Consider the following 14,244-nt stretch of genomic DNA (forward strand, 5'->3'; position numbering starts at 1 on the left):
CCACCTTCCCACCCCCTGCCCCCACCCCAGCTCCTCTGCTCCACTGCCACCACATCAGCTCCCGATGTGGGGGGTGGGTATGACATCAGAGGTTAATCCCATGGGACAGCTGACTTCAGTTGTCTGCACTCCCCTACCCATCCAATCCTGGTAGTCCTCCCATGTGCCAGGCTGCGCTGGCAAAGCTACACAGCCTCAAATTACCAGCCAGGCTGTTGGCACTGTGTCTCTGTAGCCTGCAGCACAGGGCCCTCCTGTCTCCTCCAGCTGGAGCCGGCCTCACCGAGGCAGGAGACTGCCCCGAGAGTCCAGGGCCAGGGCACGGGGGGGGGTGAGACCCAGTGTAATGGGACACAGCATTTCCAACCTGTGCAGTCACTTGAGAACCCAAGTAATGGGAACAGCTTGAGCCTGGCTGCCACGGCCCTCCCCACTGGAGTGTCTGGTACCCAAGGAGCCTGTCCTGCCAGCCCCCTCCAGACACATACCATTTTTCCTGGCAGCCCTGCCTCTCCCTCCTTCCCTGGTACACCATCTCTGCCTGGCACGCCGGGCTTTCCACTCTCCCCCTAGGGAACAGGAAGGACACTACTGGAGCAACTGGGGCCAGCAGAGCAGACATTTCACACCAGAGCTGGCCCCTCTGCTGGGTTTCCATGACTCTGAGAATGGAAATGACAGCTTCATCCACAGATGGGACAAGGGGGTGCCAGGGCCTCGCCTGCTCTGCCAGCAGGGCCTGGTATGTGGAGACTGAGAGCCAGGATGGCAATAGTGGGACACAGGGAGGGCCAGCAGCCAAGCCATGCCCATGAGGAAGGGACCATGCCAAACTCACCACTTGTCCTGGCAGTCCTGGCATGCCCTGTGGTCCCTATTGAACAAACACATGCAGGAATCAAACAGAGAAGGAGGAACAGAAACCACCGTCTTGGGGTGCAGCATGGAGATGACTCCTGCTCCACACCTACTACCTACCACGAGGCCAGGGGGCCCTGGTGGGCCTGGGAGGCCAACACTGCCCTGGGGACCAGGCAAGCCCTGCAACGGAACGAATGTACATCAGAGAGCAGTGGGAGCTGCCCCCTCAGGACAGCAGCGAACAGTACCCACAGAGCCCAAAAGGAAGGGCCCTGTCATGGCAGGACTGTACCCCTTAGAGAGGTCCATGCCTGCCTGAGACCAAGCTAGGGTCAGAGCAAGTAGAACAGACTGCTGAGGGAAGTTGTGGTCTCTCCATCACTGGAGGTGTTCAAGAAGATGCTGGACAGCCACTGGTTGGGGATGGTCTAGGCACAGCTTTGTCTGTGTTCTACTATGGGTGTTTCCCAGGCTCCTGGGCTTTGCTGGGTGCCTCCTCCTTCCCTTTCTGCTACATGCATTAGGGTGTTTTTAAACCTTCCTCAGAGGCATTGGGTGTTGGTTGCAGCCAAGGCTGGGGATCTTGACTGGGATGTGTCATGTTCCTGTTGGGACTCAGGACTGGGAGTCAGAAGTTCCTGCCTAGAGGGTCTTGTCCCTCTGCTCAGGGTCTAACCAATCACCATATTTGGGGTTAGGAAGGAACTTTACCCTATGGACAGATTAGTACAGATGGTGAGGGATTTGCCTTCCTTTGTGGCAGGGGCGTGGACCTTTACCTAGGATCTCTTAACTGTGTATTAACAACCTTTCACAGAAGCAGAACGTTGCCTGCCATGGTCCCACCGCTTTACCTGTGGCAGTTTAGGGTGTTATGTCTTGCATTGCATCAGGGTTGATGGTAATTTTACTAGGAAGTTAGATTATGGATTTGTACGGGATGGTTGGGATAGGGCTGCTCTTGCCTCAGGCTGGGGTTGGACTAGATGACTGTTGGTCCCTTCCAGCCTGACTTCTTTAGGATGCTATGAAGTGGGGTTGGGACAGCTACTCACCCGGATGCTGGCACCAGGCTCACCCACATCTCCCTGCAAACAGAAACTTTGGCATTAGGATCCCCCACCCCTGGCAGAGATAACACTCCAAGGCCCAGAGCTGAGGGTAGGCCCCAGGATTGGTCACACCAGCTGTGGGCAGCTCAGGGGGACATCAGCAGAGATGGGCCTGCCGGCATCAGCTCCAGCAGCATGCAGCCTATGGCCTACTCCTGGACCTCTCGGGGCTCCAGGATGATGAGAGGTATGTGCCCTTCAGGCAGGTCCCTAAAGGTCTGCTGCAATGTAGGAAGGCTGGTTGGATTCAGGAGCTGGGCATGATAGGGCTCATTGGGGCACTGGTCTTGGGGAAGTCCTTGCCCTGCAGGAGGAGTCCAGTAGCCGCACAGGGCGATGCCAGTTCTCTGGAACCAAAGCTCTCACCAGCTCCCGTGACACCTGGAGGCTGTGGCACCACTTGTCCATTGCCATGTGGGCTCAGGGGCATGGCACCTATGCCCTGCTTGGAACCAGAGCCCCTGGAGCCACCCACCCACTGGAAGCACCTCTTCAGCAAGCGAACTGGGCAGGGGGCAGGTGCCTGTGTGCATGCGTGAGCACACACACACAGTGCTGACACCTTATACCCTCCATGGCCTGGGGGCAGTGTAACGTTCTGCCTGGAGCTGGCAGCTCTGTAGCAGAGTGAATGCAGAGTCCACAGGGCTGCACATCACCCATGCACCCTGTGTGGAACCTGGTGGCCCCCCAGGGAGGTGAAAGCCATGCTCTGATAGCCAGTGACAGTGCTTGCTTGGGCCAACCCAGCCCCTCAGAGAAGACCTGAGCTCAGTATGGGTAAGTGGACTCCAGGCAGAGGCTTTAGCACCCAAGTGGACTGAACACCTGGCATAGGACGTACCTTTATTCCAGGTGGGCCCTGAGCACCTGACAGCCCGGCGGGGCCCTGCAAGGAATGAGGGGCAGTTACCTCCTGGGACAGCCAGCCCCAATGGTCAGGAACAGCGTGCACACAGTGACCAGAAGCCTCTCATCTGCTTTGCTGTGTGGGAACTCCCAACCCACCTGCACCCTGGTTAGCAGGTTGGGCTTGGCACTGCCCAGCCCTGACCTTGCCAGTATTGTGGAAGGCTGCAGCATCAGCCATGCAGGGAACACAGACTGGAGACACCTGCCCTTGCTGGCTCACATAGGGGATGGACATCCCAGTACCCCTTCCTGATGTCATCCCTGTGCCAGGGTAGGTGTCTGGGCACCCCCCAAACAGTCCCCCTCCCATCATTACAGCTGCCAATTCAATACATGCACTGAATTTAGGCGCTGCCATTCTCAGCACTCAGTGCAGGAAGTGACATGTACTTACAGAGGGGCCTGGTGGCCCAGGGTCTCCCTGGCTACCCTGCAGGAAAGGAGAGAGACAGTCAGTGCTGGGTACAGAACCCTGGGGCAGGGGGAGCTGATCACCTCCTGCCTTGCAGGGCTCAGATAGGCCAACGGGGCTCTGGGCTTTGTTCAGACTGAGAGCTTGAGAAGGGGGCAGTGGCTGAACTGGCCCCAGCGTTTTACCTGCCATGAGAGCCCCTGCGCTGCCCCATAGCCAGCTCTCCCACTCCACAGAGGCGGGCTGACAGAGTTACTGTCATGCTGCCCATGTGATGAGTGGGGCCAGCCCAGCTGGGCCGGGGGGCTCCCCACCACCAGAAACAGGCCACCTGCTGCTTCTCAAATTCTGCAGTGCAAGTGCAGCAGGGATGCTAGGGCACTGTTTGGGAAATGGCAGAGAGGGGTGCAGGAAACTGGTTGGTAAATCCATTATTCTGGACCCTTCTCTGCAGCACCCGCCAAGGCTCTCAGGGCACCTGGAGTGTGCAGTTACACCGGGGAGGTGCAGCGGTGTCACAAGCCCCAGACAGGAACACCGAGGCCCAGGAGTGGGCAGGAGACTTTCCTGAGTCCGAACCAGCACCAGACCCTGCATCTCCTAGGTCACAGGCTCTGCTCTACCTCTGAGGGAATGGATCTGCCTCCCCACACTGAGCTCCCAAAGCAAACAGCTCCGGCTAGGAAAACCACAGGAGCGGGGCACGCTGGCTGCCATGCAGGGGTGGGGGGACAACACCTACCGGTCGGCCCAGGACTCCGGGGAAGCCGGGCAAACCCTGCAAAGAGGCAATTCAGAGCCAGGGGATTAGCGCTCCCAAAGCAGCCCCAGCCCCAGCCCCAGGCCAGGCCTGGTCTCCTGCGAACACACCACCAAAGCAGAGCTGCACAAGATAGAGAGAGCTTGGGAAGGCACCGCAGACCATGCCCAGAACCAAGGCTGCTGCGGAGGTTACTTACAGCTGGGCCAGGTGGCCCCCTAAAGCCCTGCGGGCCCTGGATGGGAGGGAAGGACACAAAATGGCAACAGCATGAGTGGGAAGCACAACTTGGCAAGGGGCATGAGGGAGGGGGCATGGTGGCCCTGGGGCAGAGGGCCTGCTGCCTAGGGGGCATCTTCCAGGGCAGTGCAGGCACTTGGGTGCCTGGGGATGCAGCAGAAAGCCTTGTGCCTGCTCCAGCCCATGTGGCATGGAAGACACAGACAGAGCATGCAAAACACGAGGAGCTGGTCTCGGGCTCCCTGGTCTCTGTCTGGCTGCTCCATTGGAATCGCAGCCTGTCCCCCTGTGGTGCCAAAGGACACCTCATCACCCTGTGGCCAGGGGGACTTTGAGCTTGCCCAAATTGAGGAGTCTGAGGAAGGGGCTGTGTTGGGCACCTCACAGAAGCTGCCATCTCCTGGGGAACGAGGATCTTGGCTGGGTCTGATGATACGGAGATGCTGGTTCTGGGCTGCACCCCAAACAAACCGAGCTGCCTCCCATCTGGTACCCGCCAGGCAGCTGGTTTCCAGAGTCCTCCCTCTTGCCTCACCCCTCCCAGCTGGCACTCGCCCCCATACTTACCGGCTTCCCTTCTGGTCCTGCCAGGCCTCGTTCTCCTGGAAGGCCCTGCAGCAGATGAGGCAATGAGCACGCAGCCCACAGCAGGCAGCAAGGTGCTGACTGCTCCTCAGCACCACGGAGGGCTGCACACAGTGGCTGCTAATCCAGCCCCCCTGGGCTTGGCCAGCCTTGGTACTCACCGGGCTGCCATCCCAGCCTTTCTCGCCAGCCTCTCCCCTCTCTCCCTTCTGCCCAGGGTCACCCTGAAAATCAGGAGTGCAGCACATCATGTACAGCAACAAGTCACAGTGAGCCACCCTGCTGAGCCCCTGCCACAACTCACCCTGGAGGCCCCCTTTCTAGGGCTGCTCTGATAGTCTGGGGAGACAGCAGGGCTCTAGGTCTCTGAAAAGGGGGTATCTGAGCATCCCTAATGCCTGGTGCGCGCGCGCACACACACACACACGCACGCACGCACGCACGCACGCACGCACGCACACACAGTGTTTATGTGAGGGCCCTACAGTACAAGGCAGCCTTCTCCAACTGTGAGGGTCTGTAGGAACTGCTGGCTTGAAGGTCTTGGGCCTGAGATGCCCTGCCTGTACACAGTTTCCCCCATGCACTAGCACCCACCTGCCCCAGAGAGACTCACTCAGGGAACACGAGGGGGTCCATGCCCATCTTGGGCACCCAAGGTGCCACCCAGCCCACGGCCTGTGGGCACCAATGTGGTCAAGAGGAAGGACAGCAAAGAGAGGGTGAGATGAAGGTAAGAGAGTCAGGTGTGCCAGGAAGGAGATGCCCATGAGGGAAACGCAGCCAGAAGAGAAGGCACCAGCAGACTTACTATACTCAGACCTTATCTCCTTTGGGTCCCCGCTCGCCATCCGCACCGGGCTCACCCTGGACAGGGAACAGCAGTAAAGGGGGGGAAGCCTGGCCCAACTCCCCACTCCTCAGAGCTCCCAGCCTGTATCTAACCCATGGGCGCCTTCCTGGGGCTCCAGCCCCTCTCACCCTCTGGTACTTGTGAGTGCCAGCTCATACCCCAAACCCACTGCTGGCAGGAGCAGGGCTACTGTCTGCATAGCCTCAGCCTCAGCCTCCTCCTCCTGCTGTTACTCCCCTAGTAACAGAGGAAGTGATGGGTTGGCTCCAGGGGTGATGTGCACCTGTTTCCATGCTAGATGCCCTGGTTTGGGACATGTCCGAGCCCTACAGCTCTGACACAGCCCACAAGAAGAGAAATTCCTCTGCTGCTGCCCTGAAGCCCCTCTGGGGACTCCAAACCACCCAGCAACACCCCAGAAGCTCAGCAGAGGCTGTGCTGCCATCAAGAGGGGGTCAGGAAGGCCGAATGTCCTTGCCAGACAGCAGGTCCTACATGCAGACTCCTGTGGGAAAGACTGCTGATGCAGGACCTCATCCCACTTGGCTGGATGGCAGCAGCATGGCCCTCCTGGCACCATGCTGCAGCTCTTGGGTGAACCTGGAGGGAAGGGAGAGCCACTCGCTCCACTTCCTGCCATGCCTGGGGTCTATTTCAAGACCTGGCAGCCCTGACTGGGACAGCTGTAACATGTGGGCACAAAGTAGACTCTCCTTGGCACTAACCCTGGTTCCCTTGGGTCCAGCGGGTCCACGATCCCCTGGAAAGCCTGAGAGACTGCCGTCTATCACATCCACCTGGCGGTAAGAGCACAGTGAGAAGGGGCAGCCATAGCTGCCAGTGCCCCAGCTCCCCCATGTCTGGAGCTCTCCCAGGGAGTCTGCTCTCCTAGCAGGGACTTGGCCACCCTCTGATGCCCCAGCAGGGCTCTTGCTCAGCTACAGGAATTGCCACACAGGCCAGGCTGGCAGGTCACCGAGTCCAGTGGCCAGACCCAGCTGCTTTAGAGGAAAGAGCATAATAGGCTCATAAGTGGTCACTTATAACCCAGAGACACAGTTATGACCCAGAAGCTGCCCAGAGAGTCAGTTCAGCCCCAGGCCTGGGGTGGGGAGGGGTTGGCAGGTACCTTGGAGGCAACAGCACGCATTCTTCCATCATGCTCTGTGCCAGACCTAACCCCAAGGGACTCAGGACAGGTCCCTGAAGGTAACACCCAGAAATTGGAAGCTGGTGGCACAGACAGGTTCAGGGAATAGGGATGTCACCCATGACCATGAAGATCTGTATTGATCCTGTCAGACAGGTCTGAGGGCAAAGCCAATCCTGCCAGATCCCAGGGATGGGAGTGGTGCTGACACCTGCTATCCCAGAGGGCAGGACACAGTGCAACGTGTCCTGGGACACAACTGTTTCCCAGTTTGGGCAGCCAGTGGCCTTGTGGCTACTAGCAGTGGCTTCCCCTAGTACCTGTCTGAGCTACCAACAGCACAAGGCCGGATGGGAACACAGGGCCACAGAACATGGAAAGGACCAATGGCTGGGGGGAATTGAAGGGCAATAACACTGAATCACAGGGGATCACCTTCATGGGCTCTGTCCCTGCCGGCCCTTCCTTCCCCAGCCCAGTCCCAATGGGCACAGCTGTCCAGATCTAAGCACCTGCTGGAGTGAGGCTAGCGGTGTGATAGGTGGCCACAGGGTGCTCACTTTCCCAGGTACACAGTACATGGTCTTTCAGCTGTCATCCCACCAGCCCAGGTCTCAGATTCCTAGGTGATGGCTCAGAGCCAAACACAGTGCCCACAACAGGTCCCCAGTTCCCTCCTGGTCCCTGCAGCCAGCAAGGGAGTAGCCAAGCTAGGGAGAATCACTCACCTTGGGCCCTGGGGGCCCGGGAGGACCCGGCTGGCCATCTCTGCCCTGGCAAAGAGACAAACAGGTCAAGAGGCAGAGACAGGACAGCTCCCGAGGGCACAGAGAGGAAGCCAGTCCCAGGGGATGAAGAACCACAGGGCCTGAGCCCAGAAGCAGGCAGCCCTGAGACACCAGCCCACAGTGGGGAGAACTGGGAGGGCAGGAGACTGTCCTCCAGACACCTCCCAGGGCCCCAGACCCCAGAGACCTTCCTTTTTGCAGTCACAGCTGCCCTTGCAGGACGGCTGCAGCATGTTCTACTCCCGGACCCCACGTGAAGCCCCAAGACCAGCCCAGCTAGAGACGGGCACTGCCAGCACGCCTAGAAAAACCTTTCCCACTACTGCACATACTAGCTCCCAGGGCTCTGGCCACAGGGTGAGGGCTGGGGCTCTCACTGGAAGCCATCAGCCTTCAATACTCAGCAATGTGTCCCGAGTTCAGGACACCATGCATCTGTCCTGGGGCTGAAGGACTACAGCCCTAAGGCTAGATGTCACCATCACTGGATGTCACAGGTAAGAACCTGAGCACCGGCAGTCTGTACGCATGCGTGCACATACACACAGCCACCCCCACCAGGTCATGATGTATTTGCAAGCCACAGGGATGGCACAGAGGGCACCAGCCTCACTCACCTGCTCGCCCCGCTCGCCCCTCTCACCCCGCTCGCCCTGCAAAGCAAAGGTGGTGGTGGGTCAGTGCAGCCAACTCCAGATTGTGGCTCTGCTCCCAGGTCCCCAGGAGGCAGGCACAGCAAGGCTGGCACTTTGACTCCCACCCAGACAGGGCCCATGCAGAGTCTGCCAGGCAGCTGAGGTCCTCCCCTGGCAGAGATGAGGGGAACTGGAAGCCTGCTCACTGAGACCATCTACTCCAAATGCCAGCCTCAGCAGAAAGGCTCTACTCCCTGTGCTGTGCCCATGCACACAGCACTAATAATCGCCCACAGAAGCCAGGGCTCACAAAACCAGCAGTGCCTCAGGGAGAGGCAGGCTCCTCAGCAGGCCCCCAGCCCCTCCTGGACAGCAGAGACCTTCACAGGCCCTGCAGTGAGATTGCCGGTCCAACCGTCTCCCCCAGCTTCCCAGCCTTGCTCACCTTCTCGCCAGGCCTGCCAGCCTCCCCGAGCTCCCCGGCCCGGCCAGGCACCCCAGGGATTCCAGGCTTGCCAGGCTCCCCGGGCTGGCCAGGAGGCCCCTCTGGACCTCGGTCTCCGACGGCACGTCCCACGGGGCCTTGGGGGCCGGAGGGACCCTGGTCTCCTCTGTCCCCCTTGGGGCCTCTCTCTCCAGGGAAGCCCCTCATGCCCTGCAGAAAACAGCACAGTTCAACTGGCTCTGATGCCAGGTCCACCACTCACAGTGCTAGCTGCTCCTGTCCTGCCAGAAGCTGCCTTGTCCTGGCAGGCTCTTGCTGCAGCGATGGGGAGCTCAGGCCTTGGGGCTGGCTGGTTAGCACTGGAGTTACACATGTGTTGTGAGCCACGTGTCAGCCTGGAAGTGCAGAGACAGGCTTTCTTCATAGGCTGCCCCAAGCAACAGGCCTCAGCCCAGGACTGGATGGACCCCCACAAGAGGCATGGACAGTTCAGTCTCTGTGGCTAGTGAGCCATGGAGTCACTGCCCATTACTAGAGAGGCAATGGAGCCTGCCATTCCCTAACACTGGAAGGGTCACTTTCTGAGCTTTGCTGGTTGCTGCAGGGGGCTGGGGAATAGCATTCTCCCCTCCCACTCCCCCACTGCTACATGTCATGGTGCTTTTAAGCCTTCCTCACGGGCAATGGGTATTGGCTGCAGCCAAAGACGGGGACTGACTGGTGTGTGCTGGTGCTCCTGCTGGGACCTAAACCCAGATATTCCTGGCTAGAGGGTCTTGCCTCTCTGCTCAGGACCAGACCAATTGCCATATTTAGGGTAAGAAAGACATTTTACTCCATGGTCAGATTAGTACAGACTATGGGGGTTTTGCCTTCCTCTGCAGTGGGGATCTTCTGAGTATATACTGGCAACCTTTACAGAAGCAGGACATTGGCTGCCATGGTCCCACTGCTACCTGTGGCTATCTATGGCAGGCCTACCCGTGGCAGGTTAGGGGGTTCTATATTGTGTTGTGTCAGGGTTGACTGTGTCGTTTTGCTAAAAGGTTAGACAATGGATTTGTATGGGATGGTTTGGATGGGGCTGATCCCTTCCAGCTCTGCTTCTCTGGGATTCAATCATCTGAGCAGCACAAACAGGCCCCTCATAAAGAGGCATCTTATCTAGGCCCTGTCACAAAGCCCTTGGGTTCCAGGGGAGGGTTACACATGGAGAGGAAACCAGGAGAGCCCAGTATGGGCCATGGGCCATGGCCCTGGCACAGATGTGCAGGAGAAGCCTGGTGGAGCTGAAGAGCCCATATGAGGGAAAGCAGCTGCACAGGAGAGGCATGACAGAGACCCCCCACTATGTGCAGCAAGAACCACAGTGCCTGTTAGTCCAAAGCCTTGCTGGGATTTCAGAAACCTCCATCTAGGTGTGATGAAGTCAAACAGCCCTGAAGAGAGGGTGCCAAGAGGTCAGCAGCTCCTCTCCCATGGAGGAACCTGAGCCATAATTTGTTTGGACAACAAGCAGCTCCACTTCTGGGGCTGGCCATGACCTGAGGTGGAGCCAGGGGGACAGTTTCAGAGCTACCCAAGGAGGCCGGTGGGATTTTCCCAGCTGATTCTCCCAGGGGACTCTTGGCTGATGAACATCTCACCCTCTCCCTCCCCTCTGCAGCCTTAGTGCCTGCAGGCTTCTCCCCCTCTCACCTCTTTCCCTGGGGGTCCCGTATCACCTGCATCCCCTTTATCACCCTTGTGGCCTCTTCGTGGCTCAGGGAAGGATGGGATCAAACCGCTACTCCCATCATAGGTTCCCAGGATCTCTCGGAGTAAGGAAAGCTTTGGAAAGAGAGAAGGAGTGCATCCTCTTGTCACATGTGCACATGGGAGGAGCATGGAACAAGAAGCTGGGTTATAGCAGGGTTGGCAGGGTGTGCTGGCACTGCTGGGAGCCCATGGATTACTCCTGACAACCTTCAGGGAAGATGTCACTCCACAGGCACAGCCTACCCTTGCCATACACCTATCCACAATGGCACTGCTGGGAGCCAGGCCCACCTGCCAGAGCCTCTGGCTTTCCTCATCACTGCTACATGACTGCTGCTCTTTCACCCCTGCCCAGTGTATCCGGCAGGCACCAGCACCATGCCCCACCGTGCCTGATGGCTCTGACTTCCTCTCAGGCAGCCATCTCCCTGGGCCTTGGCCTCCAACAAGAGCCATCAGCCAGGTCTGTGGTATCCCTACAGCACCTGGTCCCTCTCTGTCCATCCCAGCCTGGGCTCACTGATCACCAATGGTCAGGGGGACAGGCCCCCACTTCCCCCAAAGTGGGTGCCCCATTTGAGGTGCCTCCTGGCTGTTGCTTTGCTTTGTACCTTAATCCCATAGGTCTCCAGGGCCCGTTCCACATTCTAGAAAAGGCAAGGAAAGAATAAGAACAACATGGAGGCAGAAAGCAGGAGGCCCCCACTCCCTCTGTCATGACCCCAGGGATCAACCCCCTGTCTTCCCCAAGGATGAAGCTGGAAAGATGAGCAGATGCCCAGGTCACCCTGGGAGAAGGGGGTCAGTGGCTCTCCCTCTTTGACAAGTGTGGGATCATCCTCATCAAGGAACTTACCAGTGTTGACGCAGGGTCACCCCGTGGTCCAGGAGTCCCAGGATTCCCCTATGGCCAGGCAAAGAAGGAAAGTAAGGCCAAATGAAAACAGTAATGCTCAGTGTTGGCAGCACCAGGGTGGAGGGAGCTGCCCTGGATAAGCTACAGCCGGAGCAGAGTTACTGGGTGAATATGGGGTGTGTGGAGCAGACAGACTTGTGTCCCCTGCAGGCAGAAGACCTCACTCCATGGTCAGCTGTGTGAGGCTGGAGAGTCACCCAGGCTGAGGCTCACCCTCACCCCACCATGGCCACTTAGCACAGTTGAAGACAGGATCCACATTCTGCCACGACAGCCTGCTCAACACCTCATTTAGCACCAAGGGAGCACTGGACTGAACTACACAGTGGGAGCAATCATCCAGGGGGATGGTGTTGGCAGGTCACAACCAGGCCCCCTCCCCATACCATGGCTGGTTCCCAGGGTCCCCACTTCCACAGTGCTGCAGGCTTTTGCATTACAAGACCTATGTCCCAAAGTCATCCAAGTACCAGGTTGTGCAGCCCAGTGGGAGCAGATACCGGTGCTCTCAGGGGCTTCTTTGGGTTCTGGCAGTACCAACACACAGCGCTGCACAGGGCTGTGCTTGTCCAGGGTGGTCTTGCTGCATCCACAAGCACTAATTCCTAGCAGCACCCCCTGCCCCAGCTGCATGCTGAAAGGGGTCTCCAGCACACACAATACTATTCTGCTGCAAGGGGAGGCTTGGCAAACACTGCCCCCCGCCCAGGGAATGCCTGGCATGGGAAGGTCCATATAGGGAGCAGAGGGGGAAGTGAGAGGAGTCTGTTGTCTTCAGTTTGTGAAGTAGCTGCTCCAGAGGTCCTGGCTCCCTGTCCCAGCTTGTGGGCTCCCCACTCTGTGCCCTGAAAGCACCAATACCACAGGCTGGAGCAGACTTGATGAAGCTGGCGCCACTGGGCACTCACTGGTTCTCCACTGGGTCCACGGTCCCCGCGGTCCCCCTGAAACAGAGCAAGAAAAGTCAGGATCCCTGCCAGCCCAGGGATGGGAACATAGGGTGTCACACGAGATTCTTTCCAACTCCCATGGAAGAGATAAGACCGAGAGGATGTAGCCTGGTGGAGGCCTGGGGAAGGTCAGATACCCGCATCCTCTCCTTGGACAGCAGAGGTGACCCTGTGACCCAGTGCTCTGCCCTTCGCTGGCCCTATGTCAGAGATCTCTGCTGCCTCAAAGATTCCCTGAGGTCTGGGCCAGGCATGGACCAGAGCTGGGACTTGCCCAGAGCCCCCACTGTCCTGAGGCTTCTCAGAGAACAGCATCTGGGGCTGAACATCACAAAGATCCACACCCCTTCCCACACCAACCCACCACTCTCCACTGAGGCCCCCAAAGGGACTCTTTTGCTAGGCCTTGCTCCTCCACAGGAAACTGCCCAGAAGACACCAGGCCAAACAGGCGTGTGGGAAGCCAAGCACAGGGTCTGTACCAGCCAACTCTGACCCTTGAGGGCCTGGCAGCAGGTACTCTCTGGGAGGCCATTCCCACCCCATCGGACAGTTCAGATGGACTGCCAGGGAGCCAGGAGCAGCCACTGTCCTGAGGCTGGGTCTTTAGCAGCCAGAATCACCACTGCCTTGCAACACCAGGGTGTGTGGCAAAAAGACACTTACCTTCGGTCCTATAGGCCCAGGGTGGCCCGGTGTGCCCTGAAAGGTATAGAAGAGCCCCAGTCAAACCCTGGAGCTGGTGTGCAGGACTGAGTATGGCTTCCCTGCAGCCAGCAAGACTTGTGGACAGCCCAGAGCTGGAGAGAGGAGGATGTCGAGGGCCCACAGCTTATGGGCCCATGCAGAGGGGAGTGAATGCCAGGACTGAGAGGAGGGACCAGCCCAGGCTGGGACTTCCCCTGCCCCTAGGTCTGCCCCCTCCAGCACATGCGATCCCACAGTGAGGAGTCCACTGGGCAGGACAGTGATGGGGTAGGGATAGGACAGCACAGTCACACTCTGTAGGGTTAGAGAAGGGCCCCCAGTCTCTGTGGCCTGGATGCGAGACTTCCCTCTGCTACCTAGATCTGCAGGCTCAGGGACCTGCTGTCGACAGGCCTGTTTCCCAGTTCAGCCATGCAAAAGGCAGCTGGCAGTTCACACAGGGACAGAGAGCCAGGATGCCTGGGTTCTGTTCAGAGTAGATTCTCCTTTCTGGGAGCTGCAACTCCCATCTATAACAGCTCTGGTCCCATCTGTCCCACACAGGTCCCCTGAACACCTGGGCCTCTGGCTTGTGCTGTTGAGAGGGTTTGCCTGGAGTTATGTACCTGGCCTGGGGATCCAACGTGCCCTGGTATGCCAGGGAGCCCAGGTGGTCCTGGGGGGCCGGGTGCCCCACTGCCTCCTCGATCACCCTTGGCACCCTCACGACCCTGCCAACAGAGAACAGAAGCATCACTGCCTGATGCTGACCCCAGCAGGGCTCATGACTGCTGATAGTCACATGGCTGGCAAAAGGGTGACCATGCCCAGGGCTGTCAGGGAAAGGCACCAGCCTTTCTGCCCCAGCCACTGCCCACTGAAGGTGGAGGCAGCACCTGGGAGCAGTGAAGTCAGAGGGCCACCAGTGCCTGTCCCACAACCCGCACCCCCAGGCTGCAGCTCATGAACCAGATCTAGAGCCCTTCTCATCTCAGGTCTGAGCTAGGTACAGCAACAGGCCTCCACATGCATACACTCCTGTGAAACAGTGTGAAAGCCTGTGGATGCAACCCTGACCCCTGCCAGCTGGCAAAGGGCATGGGCCACTACGCATAGGAGGGCAACAACACAACAGACAGTGGGTGGTGATCTGGCAAGATGTGCAGAGCTGGAAGAGCAC

The 14,244-nt window shown here is 58.6% G+C and overlaps 1 protein-coding gene across 1 annotated transcript in view; it reads right to left on the minus strand.

Annotated features, from left to right (window-relative positions):
* COL7A1 (collagen type VII alpha 1 chain) overlaps window positions 1-14,244 on the minus strand; it is an 84,938-nt gene that overhangs the window by 21,526 nt on the left and 49,168 nt on the right. Inside the window, exons 68-87 of the mRNA XM_019504605.1 lie at window positions 13,691-13,795; window positions 13,044-13,079; window positions 12,336-12,371; window positions 11,368-11,415; window positions 11,123-11,158; window positions 10,452-10,583; window positions 8,754-8,963; window positions 8,291-8,326; window positions 7,614-7,658; window positions 6,461-6,532; window positions 5,705-5,749; window positions 5,044-5,106; window positions 4,865-4,909; window positions 4,040-4,075; window positions 3,280-3,315; window positions 2,818-2,862; window positions 1,917-1,949; window positions 979-1,041; window positions 839-874; window positions 489-569 (exon numbers count right to left, since the gene is read on the minus strand). Of these exons, the coding sequence (XP_019360150.1) occupies window positions 489-569; window positions 839-874; window positions 979-1,041; window positions 1,917-1,949; window positions 2,818-2,862; window positions 3,280-3,315; window positions 4,040-4,075; window positions 4,865-4,909; window positions 5,044-5,106; window positions 5,705-5,749; window positions 6,461-6,532; window positions 7,614-7,658; window positions 8,291-8,326; window positions 8,754-8,963; window positions 10,452-10,583; window positions 11,123-11,158; window positions 11,368-11,415; window positions 12,336-12,371; window positions 13,044-13,079; window positions 13,691-13,795 (1,239 nt within the window). The remainder of the gene's footprint in view (window positions 1-488; window positions 570-838; window positions 875-978; window positions 1,042-1,916; window positions 1,950-2,817; window positions 2,863-3,279; window positions 3,316-4,039; window positions 4,076-4,864; window positions 4,910-5,043; window positions 5,107-5,704; window positions 5,750-6,460; window positions 6,533-7,613; window positions 7,659-8,290; window positions 8,327-8,753; window positions 8,964-10,451; window positions 10,584-11,122; window positions 11,159-11,367; window positions 11,416-12,335; window positions 12,372-13,043; window positions 13,080-13,690; window positions 13,796-14,244) is intronic.

Source organism: Gavialis gangeticus, unplaced genomic scaffold (assembly GCF_001723915.1).
Source record: "Gavialis gangeticus isolate Ggan-Ray unplaced genomic scaffold, GavGan_comp1, whole genome shotgun sequence".
Taxonomy (NCBI): domain Eukaryota; kingdom Metazoa; phylum Chordata; order Crocodylia; family Gavialidae; genus Gavialis; species Gavialis gangeticus.